At 40.1% G+C, this 18369-nt stretch overlaps 1 protein-coding gene across 4 annotated transcripts in view; it reads left to right on the top strand.

Annotated features, from left to right (window-relative positions):
• Tao (Serine/threonine-protein kinase Tao) overlaps positions 1-18369 on the top strand; it is a 38692-nt gene that overhangs the window by 8586 nt on the left and 11737 nt on the right. Inside the window, exons 1-15 of one of the 4 annotated variants that reach the window (XM_034971515.2) lie at positions 169-434; positions 780-863; positions 2579-2808; positions 7156-7273; positions 9144-9407; positions 9689-9811; positions 10578-10818; positions 11769-11905; positions 13241-13314; positions 14630-14934; positions 15435-15550; positions 16225-16395; positions 17058-17269; positions 17552-17702; positions 18157-18269. In XM_034971515.2, coding sequence (XP_034827406.1) covers positions 2585-2808; positions 7156-7273; positions 9144-9407; positions 9689-9811; positions 10578-10818; positions 11769-11905; positions 13241-13314; positions 14630-14934; positions 15435-15550; positions 16225-16395; positions 17058-17269; positions 17552-17702; positions 18157-18269 — 2249 coding nt within the window. In that variant the 5' untranslated portion in view covers positions 169-434; positions 780-863; positions 2579-2584. The other 3 variants (XM_034971516.2, XM_069501122.1, XM_069501123.1) reach the window with 3 other exon arrangements.

Raw genomic sequence — 18369 nt, 5'->3', positions numbered from 1 at the left:
GGCTCGGCAGCGGCTCTAGGTAATATAGTAGATAATCTATGGCTATGACTGTACCCATGTGAAGGACCATAGAGTAAAGTATGAAGAACAAACCTTGGAACCACCTTGGAACAAACTTTAATAAAAAAATGAATATGTCAAATAGTAATAAACGACCAAAAAAGAGGGCGCTTGCTCCGAGCCGAGTCTCCGAATTTCGACTGAAGTCATTGAGAGAGATTATTTTCCAACTGCGACGGGAAAGTTGTAAATAGTTTTCGATAAAATTTCTTTATTATACGTACAAATCAAATACATCGTATAAAATAAAAAGTGATTGATTTAGCAAGTGAGTGACGACAGTGATGGAAAACCATAAAGTGTGTGCCTTTTAAAAACAAAAAGCTATCATCGCATACTTATCCCAACGCCATTTTGAGGCGAAATTTTATATTGTAAGTGCCAAGTGTTTTGCAATATTTTCGTTTCTTACCCTCTTACAGGGTATTATTGTATTTTATTTATACGAATGAAAATAAAAAGCGATTGTAGTGGAGTGGATCCTATTCGAGGAGCATTGTGTCAGGTCGGGATCGTGAATCCCCCGAGGTAGGTTGGTTCCAGTCTGTCAGGACAGCCTTTTAATTAGATTAGGTATCTACAAGGAATGGTTTAAATTCTTATTGCTCAGTATTACAAGTGATAGTAAAGTGTATTCCGCTTTATTTACTTTCGGATGTAGGAAACAAAGTCTAAAATTTGGCGTGGCCTGTTATCGGTGCCATTTCCGACTGTTGCAGATAGCGAGAGCGGAGGATGGCCCGAGGCGGCGGGATCATTGTAATTAACTGACGGACCTTGCCGGCTCACAGCTGGCACAAGCAGTATGTTCTATATTTATCTATATTTCGTCTTCCTATCCTAGTAGATATTTTGGTGTAGGCTTATCTCAATAACAAATGTTTTAATTAGTAAATAAAACAAATCTACGTTTGGATGTTTTAATTATGTTTTAACAAATAGTGAAATTCTCAATTGATAGTTACTATTCAATAAATAATCTATTATGTCATACACCTGGAATCTAGCTTGCCTAAATTGCATTTGAACACAGTGTAAACAAATCAGTTTCGAAATAATGGTTATGTTAGGTACGTGAATTCAGGTGGAATTGAGAAAACCTGTGCAAAATGTCAAGTTTCTAGGCCTTGTGGTTTAAGCTGAATCAGTCAGTTGGAGCTTTTGGCCGCAACTTCATCTGTGGCACATAATATGTAATTTGTAGCCTTTGTTACTTCTGGATAAAGTACCTTTAAAGGATTATTCAAATCAATTCAGTAGTTCCAGAGTTTATCAATTACAAACAAACACATTTTTCTGTTTAAATATTAGTAAATATTCTTTCTTCTTGATAAATAGCTTTCTGATCATGAAAGTGTTGTTAAAATTGGCTCAGTGGTTTCAGAGCTTATCCATTAGAAACACTCTAACAAACAAATCTTTTCCTCTTTTTTTATAATATTAGTATTGATTATGCTGTGTGTGTACTTACGGTGAAGGAAAACATCGTGAGGAAACCTGCATGCCTGAGAGTTCTCCATAATGTTCTCAAAGGTGTGTGAAGTCTACCAATCCGCACTTGGTCAGCGTGGTAGACTATGGCCAAAGCCCTTCTCACTCTGAGAGGAGACCTGTGCTCTGTAGTGAGCCGGTGATGGGTTGATCATGATGATGATGAGACTGTGTGCTTCAAGCCATAGAGACATATCCACAGTACCCTTCCTTACTTTTGAGGACATACAAAAATTTTATATTTTTTGTAGAAGTAAAATGATATTTGCAATAATACTTAGGTACATCAAAAAATATTTAATTATTTCCTAAAAAGTTGATTACTTTCGGTCTCTCCCTAAGACTGAAATTGGATAACATTACAAGAGAAAATTCACACTTTTGTTTTTATACACCTATGGCTTTAAGCCTATGACAAAGTGAGATTTTATTATAATACAATAAGAATTCGTTAAATAGTACTAGGTTGCCCTGTGCAAAGTTACACCTTCTTTTGCCCAGTAAGGAGGACTGTAGGAGGTTTAGGAATAAAAGTAACAGGAGGAGGTTCTCAATTTGGCTCTTTATAAGGTTCTGTATCTCCAGAGAAAAAACCGACCAAGTGCGAGTCAGGCTCGCCCAACAAGGGTACAATACTACAGTTTACATGATAACTTAAAAACTATGATGCATAAAAATAAATAAAAATCTGTTTTATAATGCATAGGTGAAGCCCTTTCATATGGTTTCATATGGTACTTTTTATTTCCATAAAACAACTCTGAATTTATTGAGTAAAATGCTGAAAGGGTGTACCGTTCCTACTTTGAATTTTGTACAATAAAATATACAGATGAAATATATCGATACTATTATCGATATCGGATGATTCGATATTATCGGATTGATTTGATATATCAAGTGCATATATCGATATTTTAGGAATATTATACATATCGAGCACTTCTATTCTTCATGCACTATACGCGTTTCATACAGTTCTATATGTTCATGTTAAGTTACTGTAATTATATTATGGTAATTACAGGGAAAAATGCCACGTCCTGGCAGCCTAAAGGATCCCGACATTGCTGAGTTATTCAGTAAACATGATCCTGAAAAGATCTTCGAGGATCTCCGAGAAATTGGCCATGGGTCATTCGGGGCGGTATACTATGCCCGCTGCAATCTCACTAAAGAGATTGTGGCTATTAAGAAAATGTCCTATCTGGGAAAGCAGAGTGAAGAGAAGTGGCAGGATATCTTGAAGGAGATAAAGTAAGTGTCTACTGTTTGTTGTCTTGCTACAATTCAAGGTAGAAAACAAAACTGGAATAGCAGGTGTGTTTGTACATCATTCGTCTTCTATGTTCAACTTGCATAGATTGTGTAATTTTTTATTTATTTATTTATCTATCTATACTTTAATACACACACACAAAGTAAACATATTGACAAACATATAAGGAACTTAACCTTAATACCTTATAATATAAGGCTTACATTGTATTTTTTGTAAAAAATAATAATTTAAGAGAAGCCAAACTTTCCGAAGTTGATAGTGTTTTAAGCAATTAAAATACTGCTTTAACGGTGAAGGAAACATGGTGGGAAAACCTGCATGCCTGAGAGCTCACCTTAATGTTCTCAAAGATGTATGAAGTACCAATCCACACTTTGCCAGTGTAGTGATCTAAACTTTTCTTATTTTGAGACTAGATTATGCTCGCGACTTCGTTAGCGTAGATTACACTTTCAACCCCTTGTTTTACGCCTTTGGGGATTGTATTTTCAAAAATCCTTTCTTAGCGGATGTCTTTTTTTTTTTTTTTTTTTTTTTTTTTTATTCGTTATAGGCGCACGCTTGACCACGATCACACCTGATGGAAAGTGATGATATGGCCTAAGATGGGACGCGTTTGCCTAGAAGGTGCCTATTCACTCTTGTTTTAAAGATACCCGGATTATAATTGACAGGAAACACTGATCTAGGAAGAGTATTCCAGACCCTAGCCATGCGTATAAGGAATGATGACGCAAAGCGTTTCGTGCGCGAAGATGGAATGTTGACGACATAGGGGTGAAAACTCGCTCGGTGTCTTGCGGTACGGTGGTAGAAAGGTGAGGGAGGGACAAGATCGAACAGCTCCTGCGCACACTCTCCGAAATATATCCTGTAAAACACCGATAGGCCGGCAACTTTTCGGCGGTGATCAAGACTTTGAAGCTTCCCCAAAAGTGGTGAATCTTCGCCTATAAGTCTCCTGGCTCGACTATCAACGGCGTCTAAAGCGGCTAGTTGGTATTTAGCAGAGCCATCGAAGAGATGACTGCAGTACTCCATGCACGACCGGACCTGGGCCTGATATAAGGTTACCAGTTGGTGCGACGTGAAGTACTGCTTGACTTTGTTGAGAATACCAAGTTTTTTGGCAGCAGTCTTGGCTTTAGCTTCGATAGCCCTTCCGAAGTTGATATTGGCTGAAATGTCGAGACCTAAGAGATCAATATGATCGGTGATAGGAACGGAGACACCTCGGAAAGTGGGAGTCAAGGTGAAAGGACTCCGTTTAGCTGTAAGCAGGCACGCCTGAGTTTTTGTCGCGTTAAACTCCACCAGATTGGCATCACCCCAATCTGAAACATATTTCAGGGTGGAATTTAACCGTTCAACCATTGCCTCTCTGAGTTCACTGATTTCTGAGCCACCAGCACGCGGACTGGATATGTAACTTTCCACTACAGTGCTGTCGTCGGCGTACCCAATGATACCGGGTTGTAACAGATCATTGATATGCAGCAAAAAAAGTGTAGCGGAGAGGACAGACCCTTGAGGAACACCAGCATTGACGGCCATAAGATCCGACGAGCAGCCGTCAACGACTACTCGGAAGGAACGTTCACTCAAGAAGTTAGATATCCAGTCACATAGGCATGGTGGGAGGCCGTATGCTGCAAGTTTGTTAAGAAGGCCGTCATGCCAGACCCGGTCGAAAGCCTTAGATATATCGAGAGAGACAGCAAGTGCTTCTCCGTGCTTCTCTATAGCTTCTCCCCATACGTGGGTGGCATACACGAGTAGGTCGCCGGCGGACCGCTTTTGACGAAACCCGTATTGGTGGTCGGAGAGTAGATCATTGGACTCGAGATATGCCAGGAGCTTCGTATTTAGTATGCGCTCCATGCTCTTACAAAGTAGCGAGGTTATAGCTATAGGTCTATAGTTCGCCGGGTCAGCATGACTGCCTTTTTTTGGTACAGGTTGTACATTAGAGATTTTCCAGGATTTGGGCACTTGACCTTTACTCAGAGAGAGACGGTACAGACGTGTCAGGACAGGAGATAGTTCAGGGGCACAGTTTCGCAGGACGATTGCTGGGATCCCATCAGGACCGCTGGCTTTGTTCACATCAAGGGAACGGAGTGTTTTGAGAACCTCCTTGTGATGGATATGCACTTCAGGCATTATGGAATCACAAGTGGGGAGAGCGGGTGGACAGGCATCTCCAGCCTCAAGATGTGAACTTTTAGCAAATTGTGAAGCGAGAAGATTTGCCTTGTCAGGTGCTGTGAAAGCAAGCGATCCGTCAGGTTTGAGCAGCGGCGGCAGTGTAGGCCGACAGAAGTTCGACTCAACCGACCTAGCTAGGGACCAAAAAGCCTTACTACCACTGGGGTAGGAAGCTACTTTGTTCCCGATCCGCTTAGTGCGGTTGAATCGAGCCTTCTTTAAAACTGTCTTATGTAACTTGGCAGCAACATTGAACTCCTTCTTCTTTGATTTCAAGTCTGGAGTCTTACGACTTCGAGCGTCAACCCAAGCTATATATGCTGATTGTTTCTGGGCTTCGGAATGGGCACACTCAGCATTGTACCACCGCGGGGTTTTGCCATTAAGGGGTACGTCAGCGAATGGTATAAAAAACTCCATTGCCTGACGAATCACCTCGGAAATGGAGGTCTCGCAGTTCGATGGATCGTTGGAGGAAAAACATGTTTGCTGCCAAGGGTAGGATGCGAAGAAGTGACGCATTTCGTCCCAATCCGCTGACTTATACCGCCACACTCTTCTCTTGCAACCAGTACTTGAAATGGGCGGACGGTAGTTTGATACTGACCTCACTAGGCAGTGGTCGGACGAGCCTAAAGGTGCTGAGATAGCAATAGAGTGACGGTCTGGATCAGTGGTCAGTAGGAGGTCTAGACAGTTTGGAGTATGCCCATCAACGTCTGGAATCCTTGTCGCTTCCTGAACTAGCTGGGTGAGATTGTGAGAAAGAGCGAATTTATATGCCTCTTTTCCAGCGTGGTCGGTTTTCTGGAATGGGTATAGCCAGTTTTGATGGTGAGCGTTAAAGTCTCCCAGAAAGACGAGATGAGCTAAAGGGTACCGTTGTTGGACAACGTCGGCCGTTACACTGAGGTACTCGAAGAGTTGATTTGTCTCTTTGTCTCCACTATGTGAGCGATAGACACAGGCAAAGAGTGTTTGATCACTGCCTGAGTCTAGAAGGCACCACAAGACAGAAAAGTTGGGTACCTCTAAGTTACGAAGACACCGGCAACAGATATCATTACGGGCATACAAGCAGACCCCGGCGTGCGGTTTAAAATTGCATTCAAGGGAGTACCCGGGATATTGTAGGTATGAAGTATCTGCTGGATTTCCGATTTGCGTCTCCGTGAGGAACAATAAGTGCGGCTTTGCAGTCTCCAGATGGTGGTGGACTGCGAAAAGATTAGAGTGCAGTCCTCTGATGTTTGTGAGGTGCACTTTGAGTAAGAGGAGGTGCAGCCGCTGTTTATACTTTCTTTTCTTATGTTTGTGTTTCATTGTTTAAAAAGGGGTGAATAGGAAGCGGAGTGGCAGTTGTACCAGGCGCTACGTTCTTAGACTCCTCGATTTTTTAAAGAGACCACACTGCTGGAAAGCTCGACTGGAGACTGCGGGGACGCCCGAACCCCCCTGGGAATTGCCATCGGGTCCTCTCACCGGTCGCCAACCGGCGCGATGGAGGCCATCCCAGGATTTTTCGCAAGTTGGCGGGGCAGCCTTTCATAGGTGGCTAACCTACTAGTTGGGCCCCCTACTGACTGCGGTCGGCCAGCGGTTAACCGTGCTTCGGATCCCGCTAGGCTCCAGGTCGAGACGTCCGGTGCAGTCACCTCGCAAATCGGGTCCTGTCTCTAAACGCAGCGCAACAATACAGACCCACCCCCCTTGGACTGGCTACTACGAGCATCACACCGGAACACGAACCGCCCTACGACACGACGAATCATACCACAGAACGAATCGCTTGGCGGTGTGGCTTTGCTCGACGGGTGGTTACACTAGCCACGGCCGAAGCCTACCACCTATGTTACTCGTTTAGCACCACCCGGGGGTCACGTGTAGGGTAATGGGGTACAACCTACGGACGCGAGCAACACCAACCCCCAAAACTACGTCTACGTCATAATAGCTATCTGCATGCCTAACTTCAGCCCAATCTGTCTAGTAGTTTGAGCTGTGCGTTGATAGATCAGTCAGTCAGCTTATCGTTTTATACATATAGTGGAGACCGGTGCACAGTATGGATGGATTGAGATGATGATAATTAATCCTCATTTGATTGCATCCAGGTTCCTGAAGCAGCTGGATAATCCTAACACTATAGAATACAAGGGGTGTTATAAAAGGGAGCATACAGCATGGCTTGTTATGGAGTACTGTGTAGGCTCGGCTTCCGATATAATTGAGGTAAGTGGTCAAGCTAGTATATAACATTTTAGGGTTTTATAGTTGTCAAATTGATAACCTAGCCGCTTTCCTCATGACATATACTTACTATGAATAAGAACCAATATACCTTCAACATATAGTTATTTTGGACATACCTATTGCTTGCCGCTGAAATGAAGATTTATTCATTTATTGCATGATTGTAAGTATAAGAGAGATTAAGTAGGTACATGTCACAATCTGCCATGCAATGGCGTACAATATTAAAGTATAATACATTATAATTTAAGTATAATCATTGCATACAATAGAAAATTTACACTCCAATATATAGATTAGCAAAATAAGTTACTATTGAGAAGCTGATTGTAGTTGGGAATGTAGAATGTAAGAGACCATGAGGAAGATTATCCAGTCCTCAGACCACTAGAGGAGACCGTCGCGCTTAACTTTTACGATGTTCACTTCATTCATAGACTGGAAAGAGGGAATGAGAACTTAATATGGAATTCTATAAAATACGATATTGGATATAACGTACTACTTCATATTATAAGTCACAGAATTCACAGAATAGGTATAGAAATGGTGAAAGAGCTTCAGGTTCATGTGTAAGATAAGTGTAAAAGAGACATCTTGGCATAATGTTTCAGTTTGATTTACATTGCTTGCATGCTTGAGATAATATTTATTGGTATTTCAAATTAATCCAGCTACTATTATAAATGTGAAAGTGTCTGTCTGCTTGCTTTTCACGGCCCAACTGATTTGGACGAAATATGGTACAGTGATAGCTTGCATCCCAGACAGATATAGAATTATACTTTTTATCCTGGAGATTTCAAGAGTCCCACAGATTTTTAAAATACCCAAATCCACGCGGACAAGATCACGGGCATTATCTACTACTGAATAACATGCTAAAAATCAGTGACTCTGTGCTGTCCCAGTGTTAAAGACAGGATACAATTTCCAAATACCTTAAAATTCAAAATTCAAAACAAATTCAAATCATTCATTCAAATTGGGTAGGTATGGTACACTTTGTGATGGTCACTTGCTGAATTTGCAATACATAGTGGTGATAATTAACTACGCAAACTTAAAACTAAAGCTACAAATGTTCCAAACGCGCCCTGGTCGGTGAATAAACCCACAACATACTCAGCGGGGTATATAATATAAAATATTATAACCACTTTACAAAATCACTTATACTTTACTTATCAAAGCTTTTGGCAACTCATTCCCAAGCACTTAAATAATCCTTTATATTTGGATTTTTATTAAAAATTCTTATTAAAGATTCAGTGATCTATGGAAGACAATCAAATTGAATTGGAACAATATTTTAGGCCAAGCTTGTAGAAATATCGGAATTCGAAATTGATGGTGCAGCAAGCAAATTATGTGCAATTTCCGAATGAGGTCATTTTCTTAGAAGCAGGCGTGATTTAAAAGAACAACTCATGACAAGTCGACGGTCGCGAGCTTTTGAGTCATCTCGCAATCGCAGCCCTACGATACATAATATATCATTTGTGTTATCAGTCGATATTACGTATTGTATCAATCACAGGAGAATTTATCGAAATTCTTCCTACTTACTGATTACCGATTGTGACATTATGAATGCGTTATGCGTGTATTTGTGAGAAAGTATTTCAAGTACTTAAATATCCACTAAGTAAGCTGTGATAGCCTAGTGGTTAGGACGTCCGACTTCTAATCGGAGTTTGGGGGTTCGATCCTGGGCACGCACCTCTCACTTTTTGGAGCTATGTGCGTTTTAAGTAATTAAATACTACTTGCTTTAACGGTGAAAGAAACCTGCATGCCTGAGAGTTCTCCATAATATTCTGAATAATGATTATTTTTATACCACTAGGTTCACAAACGCCCCCTGCGAGAAGAAGAAATCGCTGCGATATGTGAAGGAGTTGTCTGCGGTCTGTCGTACTTGCACAGCCTCGGTCGGATTCACCGCGACATCAAAGCCGGCAATATCCTGCTTACAGAGAATGGGACGGTGAAACTGGCAGACTTTGGCAGTGCCAGTATAAAGTGTCCCGCCAACAGTTTTGTCGGTACTCCCTATTGGATGGCGCCCGAAGTCATACTGGCCATGGATGAGGGACAATATGATGGGAAGGTTCGTATAGTTTGAAGCTCTCAAATCATTGACCTCTAACTAATACAAGTTCGCTCGACCTGCGATTACCGATCTGGTTTTGAAGCAACTTTATTTCTGCCATTTTGGCGCTGATAGCAGCAGTGAGTGCTATGTGAGTGTACTCGGAACTAAATTTTAGTGATAAGTGATCTGTGTAAGTGAACATTGTCTACACGAAGACCATTTGATACAATTTGTCAATTTTAATTCCCAATACACAAGAAAAAACTCATTTTGTATGGCACACGTTTGATTTACAGGTGGATGTATGGTCTCTCGGTATAACGTGTATCGAACTGGCAGAAAGGAAGCCTCCGTATTTCAACATGAACGCCATGTCTGCTCTCTACCACATCGCTCAAAACGATTCGCCTACTTTACAAGTAAGTTTCAGCTGCACAAATGTGAGGTGATGTGTTTAATGTGTCGCGACGATCGACCAATCAGAGCGCTCCTCGAGCGTCAGCGCGTCACAGCGCAACGACAGATTAGTGTGCACGCCTTCAAGTAAAATGTATGAACACAATCGCCTCCTGTCCGTCACAATACACCACAACAATTGACTAATAGCTGCTAACTTTCATGAAGTTTCAAAAGTTGGCTAAACAATCAGTATCTGCCGATTGAGAATTGATTTTTTGTGTACCAAGTATAGAATTTGATCTTTTGTTCCTTTTGATTGATAAATAAATAAAATAGATAAATAATTATTTATTTGCAAGAAGGTCGGTACAATGTAATGTCGTCTTCTTGAAATACCGAAACATTTTCTGATTTATAAATAGGAATGAATGTTGCCTATGTTAAAAATAATTTATGTGTTAAGTTTGTTTTTTATTTTATTTTTTTGTGATTATATTAAATAGAGGATGTTCCAACATAACTACGTAAAATCCATGTTCTCTGTTAACTATTTAAGTTAAGTTTGATACCAACCATTGTAAATTACCGATTACATCTCAAAAAGTAACCCTAATATCTATCACGTCACATTATACTATTTTGTACAAACTCCCATAAAGCGCGCTTTTTGACGTTTTGATAAAGAGTTGCTGATTTCATTAGCTGGCAACATCCCTATTAAAATGGTAGTGGGTGACAGGAAATATTAAAGTAAAAGTTTTATGTTCATTCACATATTTTCTACAGGCCCCAGAATGGACAGACACATTTCGATATTTTGTTGAAGCATGTCTACAAAAGAACCCCCAGGATCGCCCGTCGTCCACGAAGCTGCTCTCCCACCCGTACATCACTCGGCCTCGATCTATCAACGTTCTTGTTGATCTAATACAGAGGACCAAGGCCGCCGTTAGGGATCTAGACAACTTGAATTATAGGAAAATGAAGAAAATTCTAATGGTTGATGGCGACACCGAAAGTGCTATTGGTAAGTTAAATATATAAGTATACTAAATTATTAAGAACTAAACCACGCAAATCCATACTAATATTATAAGCAGAAAGCAGAAACAGCAGTAAAAGGAAGATCTACCTCTTGACGGCCGTATCATATCCGGGGACTGACCGTTGTATCTTGAAACTCGTACATGTAGGTAAATAGTGCTCCGTAATGAAAATTCGTTTGCGCAATAGGCTACTTGACTCATATCTAATTTCATCCAATAAATGATTATTTATTATAGTATTTTGCTTAAGACAACGAAATATATCAATAACAATTATTAAAAACGCAGGATGGATATATAAATCCAATTTAAAAAAATACAGTTTTTATTTTTATTTGAAACGCAGAAAACGCTGTCAGCCATGATGTGACGTCATTAAATATGTAAACAAAGAAATGTCATCCCTATTGACTAACGTAGTATCCATATATATAAAATATAAAAACTAGTATAGAAGTCATGTTTATTAAACTTTGGGAGGTTATGCTGTTGTTTACAAATGCATGACGTCAGAGCACAGATAATCTATCGGCCAAACATGGCCGACAGTGTTTTCACCTGTCTAAGAAAAATATATTTTTAAATTAAAGTTTTACGGTTTTTAGGGCGCAAAAAAATATTGTGTTAATTTTTTTGATCTAATAGGACAAATATTAACAATTTAAGACCTACTTAAAAAAAGTGTCAACTAGCCTATTCGGGCTTCATAGTGACTTATTGAAAATGCCAGCTGGTCGATTACGGGAAAGCTACATCAATCATTAACATCCTAATTGGGATTGGCTGAATTTATATAGAATTCTTGCTGCAACAATCTATTGCAACCAATAGTTAGAGTGTTGACCAGGAAGTCGATTCCGGAAAAGCTGCATCACTCATTATTGTAATAATGATTGCGCCACAATAATAATATGGGTATGTATTGATATAGGAGACAGTGAAGAGACGGCGGAGGAGCGCTCGGGCGGGGACAGCTCCAAGTCGAACTCCGCGACGTCGGAGCACAGCGCGGCCGGCGCCTCCAGCCAGAGCTCGTCCTCCGGCAGCCTACGCCGCCGCCCGCGCCCGGTACGTGGACTTTCGCATCACCCTAGGACTTAGTATAATGCGTTCGAACTAATAAAAGGAAAAAAAAATCACCATGTTGTAGCGTTTTAGCTAGAAATATACAGTCAAAATCTGTTATAAAAACATTGAAGGGACCATGATTATTAGGTCGCAAAAGGCATTTAATTTTTATATTTTCTTACCTTTGTGTTTCTTCCATATTATGTTGTTAATTTTAAGTTCTCTCGTACTACTTCTCCGTCTAAATTTGCACCGCCTATAATACGGTATTTTACACCAAGCGAGAAAAATCTGAAAATGTATTAACAACATTGTATTAGCAATAAGTAATCAAAAAATGATAATTTCAGTTTATAAAATTATTACTTTTTTATCTATTCTACAAATATCCAAAATGCATAATACGTAGCCGTCATGTTTATTCCGACTGTGACGTCACATAGATTGAAATTGTACTGTATTTCTCTTAAGAAAACACCGTTGCTTACCAATCCGTATGACGTCATGACAGCTCATGAACCTAAAAAAATGGCGGATGACGTTTTTGCTGCGATATTTGAGATGCAAAATTTAAATGCATTTTTATTGCACTTATCGACCGAATAGTTTTTGTAAATTTTTTGGTTGTTTATTATCACTTAAGGATCAAATTAAGACACTTTTCAAAAAGGGTAAAATACCCTATTGGAATTTTATAATAACTGTTTTTATAATTCTGTTGGTGGTGCAATAAGATAAAAATAAATTAACTGGGGCTTTGTCTTTATGCAACAAATAACTGCATTAGACTTGCATTTTGGACATTATAACCGATATGTCGAGATGATGTTGTTATAAATGGTTTTCACTGTAATATTATTTTGATTCAATATATTTTTAATATATTTTCTATAGATTTTGTAGGATAAAATCCGTTGGAAATATATTAAAATACTTACATATTATATTGAATGAAAATGTGTAGCTAAGACTTCACAACATGTAAACGTTTTCCCTCGTTGGTTCGGACGCATTATTTAAGATTTTACATGTCAACAATGTTGATAGTATTCGAGCGTCCAAACTACAAACACATCAATTTTAAAGCAAAACGGACCTTAGCGACATTGTTTTAAAGCGCAAGTTCGTCCATTCATCTCAATACAGCGCTCTAAGCGGAAACCTTTGAATCCAATCAATCAATCAACCTTCAGATCTTTAGGGTAGTCGATGGCAAAAATAAATTCAAACAAAAGAAAATAGTAAGCCTAAATTGTATTATGATTATTTTGTTTACGTTTCTGTATAACAAGCACCATAACCGAACAAGCACATGACCGACATGTATTCTTGCAGCTAAACGCAAACCACCAAAACCAGCAACAGGCGCAATACCAGCAATACAACCACCAACCCGCCCACTCTGTCAGGTACCCTACTTTGTTTGAACAATGTCATGTTTTCACATTTAACCCGCCATTGTAAATAGATAATTGTTGTTTTTTTATCCAACTGCACTCTTATTTCGATGCTATTAAGATTAACCGCACTTTGGATGGGAAATTGTGTTGTACGTAAACGCATGAATACTGGTCGTTCAAATTGAGTGCACACAGTGAATACGTTTTTCTCCGTCAATTAGACAGTGGCCATTACGTAAAACGTTGCAGTAGCGACAGCAACGCGACAGCCGTAGCAATGCGAAAGTTCATTTGCTGACTCTCTTCTTCTTATTTTGCTTTGTGAATATTGCTCTCTCTCTAGCCGCTGTTACGTGTGACGTTTGACAGCAATGATTGCGAGACCTGTCGCGAGATACGTAACCGGTGATGTCGCTTTTGCACCTCTTTGGTGCGTGTTGTATTCTGTATCTTCAAGATAATTCTCTTCTTTGATCACAATAAGATCCTACAGACATTTTGCGTCTGTAAATGAAATTAATGAATTTTTCTACATAACAAAATTTCTATCTTCCATGCACGAAATGCAATGTACATATTTAAAATCCCAACAAGTATTAGATAGGTGGTTTTCGAACGTCGGAACTACCGGCACAGATACCTATAAGTATAATAACTGGCGCCCAGTCTGCTCTGCGCGACCCCATAGCAATTGGAAGGTCGGGATTGTTCGTGCGTTCGTACGTGTTCGCACGAGTCAAAATCGTTCGAAAACGCATCCAACGTGCGGTAGACGTCCATTATATGATAGGTTTTGCCACATTCTCGGTAATGAGCTACGGTGACAAATATCTGGATAATCTTCTGCTCCATCAATCTATCATCAGCATCACTCATGTGTCTAATGGATGCCTTAAATTCATCTTGATCGTAAAATGTCAAATACCAAAACAATTGTCTTTTTACAACAATCACTAATTCACTCATGTGCACTAACACTATTTATTCCCGCAATACTAATACCAATAAACGTTGAATACATACAAAACCTAGATTCACTATTCAATTTGTAAAGACTTTTTAACGAGTGGTTCATGCTTGACTCATTGTTTTCATATCTCTCTAAAACATTTTGATTGCAGATTGTGAATCTAAATTCTGTATGGCATCAACGTTGAACACTTACATTATCACTCGAATATTTTGCTTTAGTAGTTTAGTTTCGTTCTTATTGGCTGAAATAGAATATCCGCTGTACATAATAAAAAGTAAAAAATACGAATTAAAAATACGCTTTACCCATCACCGACTGCACCTCGCGCATTAGCTAGTTCATTCCTTTCAGAGCCCGCAAGCGTTCGCTTTTCTCATGTTGCTGTTTGATACGCAGAGAGAGCGAGAGCCCCATACCCGGGTCTCACGACGACTACGTCAACAGGGACGTGCTGCGGGATTACGCGAACAGAGACTCCCTCTGCGACGACTATGGGGAGGACTACGCGAACAGGGAAGCGATACGCGAAGCGCAAAGAGAGAGGGAGAGGGAGAGACAGGCCCACGAGTACAGGGAGTACGTGAACGCGCCCTCCACGTGGCAGCAGGACGGCGGGGACGACAATAGGAATACGCAGCGACGACAGACGCATAGAGGTGACCATGATCTTTCATGTCTTTTGCTTCGTCAAACAAAACCTAACTACTCGTAATGTACAAACGAATACTTGAGGTGCTCAACAGGTGGTTTTTCTTATTGAACAACCAAGTATGATCCTCTTGTAAAGAAAAAGTGTAAAAAGGTTCAGAATTAGAATTCTCTGTTTTTATCGAAGGACTGGAATCTAGACTGTTAATAAATTAAAAAAAATACACCAGCTCTTTAGAAACGCTACGGTTAATACTCACGCATCTTCTCAAAATGGACCCACATAAATGAATGACCTAATTTTAAATCTAGAGTCAGTTGTACTGTGAACTGTGGCGTTTTGTAAGTGCGCCAAAATACAGCTAGCTTGATACCTCCAAAATAAGATTCGATTGTCACATAGTTGACACCTGGCATCCTGCCATTTAGCATTTAGAGCTATCATTGTGAGAACAACTGTTTTTAAACACGATAAATTGTTAATCAAATGAATAACCTTTGGTTTTAGGCGTCAGTAATAACGTTTCCGCCGCGATATCGCTGGTGTCGGAGCACGGCGCGAATAACTTTGCAACGATACGGACCACCAGTATCGTTACAAAACAACAGAAGGAACATAATCAGGTATTTTTTTGCATTAGGTATTAATAAGTACTCCATACTTAATCCGTACTTAAGATTATAAATGCGAAAGTGTGTCTGTATGTCTGTCTATTTGTGACAAAGAATATCAAATGATTGCTGACAACACAATATATAAAATGATGACCGACTTTGGCATTTCGTTTTCTTTGAACTGTCGATCCTGGTTTCTATCACTAGTATCACCTGATAATGTTACAGTTACAAAAACCTATGAGTTGATAACTCGTTTTCTTAGTCGAGTTCTATGCAGAATGATTTGAGGACACACCACTTCGTTAAACCATGAAAACTTCTAACATTAAATGATTAATGGAAAGGAGTCACGACCCTCAGCGAATTCGATAAGAAGAACAGAGAGTTTATCCCATTGACTACAATTTTTTACCTAACTGTAGTGAAGTCCAAAAGGAGGGTCGTGTTTTTAACCTGTGTGTACGTCCGTTCCTATGTCCGCTCGTAACTACTCAACGGCTCAATCGCTTTTGACAAATGATGCGTCTTGATGTCGCGATTGTCTCTGGGTACATAAAACTCTTTAAAAAATAAAATGGTGGATTTTATGCGCTTTAATGGTAGGGCTGAAAAAATGCAGTGCAAAGCACGGCCAGGGGTTTTCCTTGCTTTTTTTTTAAATTGTTTTCATTGATTGGCAGGAAATGCACGAACAAATGTCGGGCTACAAGCGCATGCGGCGCGAGCACCAAGCCGCGCTGCTCAAGCTGGAAGAGCGATGCAAGGCGGACGTGGAGGCGCACAAGGCGCAACTGGACCGCGAGTACGAGTCGCTGCTGCAACAATTATCGCGCGAGTTGGAGCGATTACAGGTAAATAATGTACTCCCGAACGAATCTCGGCCAGTGGCCAATCTCCACGGAGATTTGCCATCTGAGCGTAAGATATTATAGTGCACAACTCACAAGGTACGCGGCCGACGGCGAGGCGAGGTCGATTGTGAAGACGAATAATTCAACAATCGATTCTTTAGTTGTTCGATTTATTCAAATGTTTTTTGGAACAATCGCCCATCGTTAGGCGAGGCTTTTAGTGGATTGGATGAGCGAGAATTGAAATGTTTTTTTTTTTGTTATTTACGGATACAACAATCTCGCACCAGCCATTAAGGCCTCGCCGTCTAGGGATGACTTGCTATGTTTCGCGTCGATCCGGGCTCCGGCTATATACGGCGCTGATCTTTGCTACCTTTTTTTAAATAGCTTGGATATTTTTGGTTTTGTACATGCAACTGTACATTTTTTTTTAAATTTTGTTACAGTTTTACAGTGAATCATGCTACTTTTACATTTAGACCTCTTTTTTTAATGATGGCCCTTACTATATAATTTACATGTTCTTTTTACTTAGCTTAAACATATTTCTGCCATATGTTTAGCTAAAGTTGGCATAATGAAGTTGTTTAACTTATTCTGAAGAGCTGTTCTGCTTACTAGTGTTTGATCTACTTGATCGATGTCTATTATATTCACAGACAAAACACGCGCAAGAGCTGGAAAGGAAGCAGAAACAAAACGCCGCTGCCGAAAAGAAGCTCACCAAAGACATCACGGCGCGTCAAGAACAGGACAGGAAGGCGTTCGAGGCGCAGCGCAAGCGCGAGTACAAGGCCAACAAGGAGCGGTGGAAAAAGGAGCTCAGTATGGACGACGCTACACCCAAGCGGCAGAGGGATGCCACGTTACAGTGAGTTTTATTTAACTTCACTTCCGTATAGCATGAGAGGAAGCAGGAGCAAATCGCAGATGAAGAAAAAGCTCAACTAGGACATCACGGTGAGTCAAGAACAGGACAGGAAGGTGGTCGAGGCGCACCGCAAGCGCTAGTGCCGAAAAGAAGGTCACCAAAAACATCATTTTACATTCACCATCTGTATAGGATATATAAGGATATACAATAATGAGGATTTGAATTTTCGCCGAGCAAAGCTGCAGGCGATTGTTAGTCATAATATAATAAATGTTTTAGGTCTCAAAAGGATAACCTGAAGCAAGCAGAGGCGCAGGAGGAGACGCGGCTGCTGCGCGCGCAGCACGAGTACCTGCAGCTGGAGCTGCGGCGCTTCAAGCGGCGCCGCATGCTGGCGCAGCATCACAAGGAACAAGAACTTTTGCGGGAGGTACTCTCTGTCCTTGTTTGTTTATAACTTTTATAGTTCTAATAAGTTTAAGTGATATTGTGAAATGGTGATAATAAAAAGAAAATCCGACGAATTGGTGGCAGTATTGATTAATGTTTTAATCAATTAAATAAAATTTGATTAATTTTAATCAGATTAAATTAATGGTGATTGAATTTAATCGTTATTAAGTTTTGCAATTTCAGAAATTCCATCTCAACGGGATTAAAAGTTGGTATGAAAGTCTGTGATTTTTCAAGTTTATTTGGGCTTTCAATTTAAAATTAAAAAATTCATGTTTGTGCAATAAAGTATAAATAATTATATAAATTCCGCTCCCTCACTGAATTTTGAAAATTACTAATAAGAGGCGGGGTTAGACATAAATTGAGAACAATTTTCTTAATGCATTTGAACTTATAGCAATTGTAAATTGCTATATTCCAATTGGTAGGAGCTGAACAAGCGGCAGCAGCAGTTGGAGCAAGCACACACGATGCTGTTGCGGCACCACGAGAAGACGCAGGAGCTCGAGTACCGCCAGCAAAAGGGTGTGCACGCGCTTAGGTGAGTCAGGCGTATTACTTCGACATCACGTCTTATGTCCTACTACTGGGAGCTGTTCCAGTATTACAACAGTTGCCGATGCGTAAAATAGAAAGTTTTT

The sequence above is a fragment of the Maniola hyperantus genome, chromosome 9, assembly GCF_902806685.2.
Source record: "Maniola hyperantus chromosome 9, iAphHyp1.2, whole genome shotgun sequence".
NCBI lineage: Eukaryota > Metazoa > Arthropoda > Insecta > Lepidoptera > Nymphalidae > Maniola > Maniola hyperantus.
Note: the sequence above shows the minus strand (reverse complement) of the source record. Positions and strands in the feature narration are given on the sequence as shown.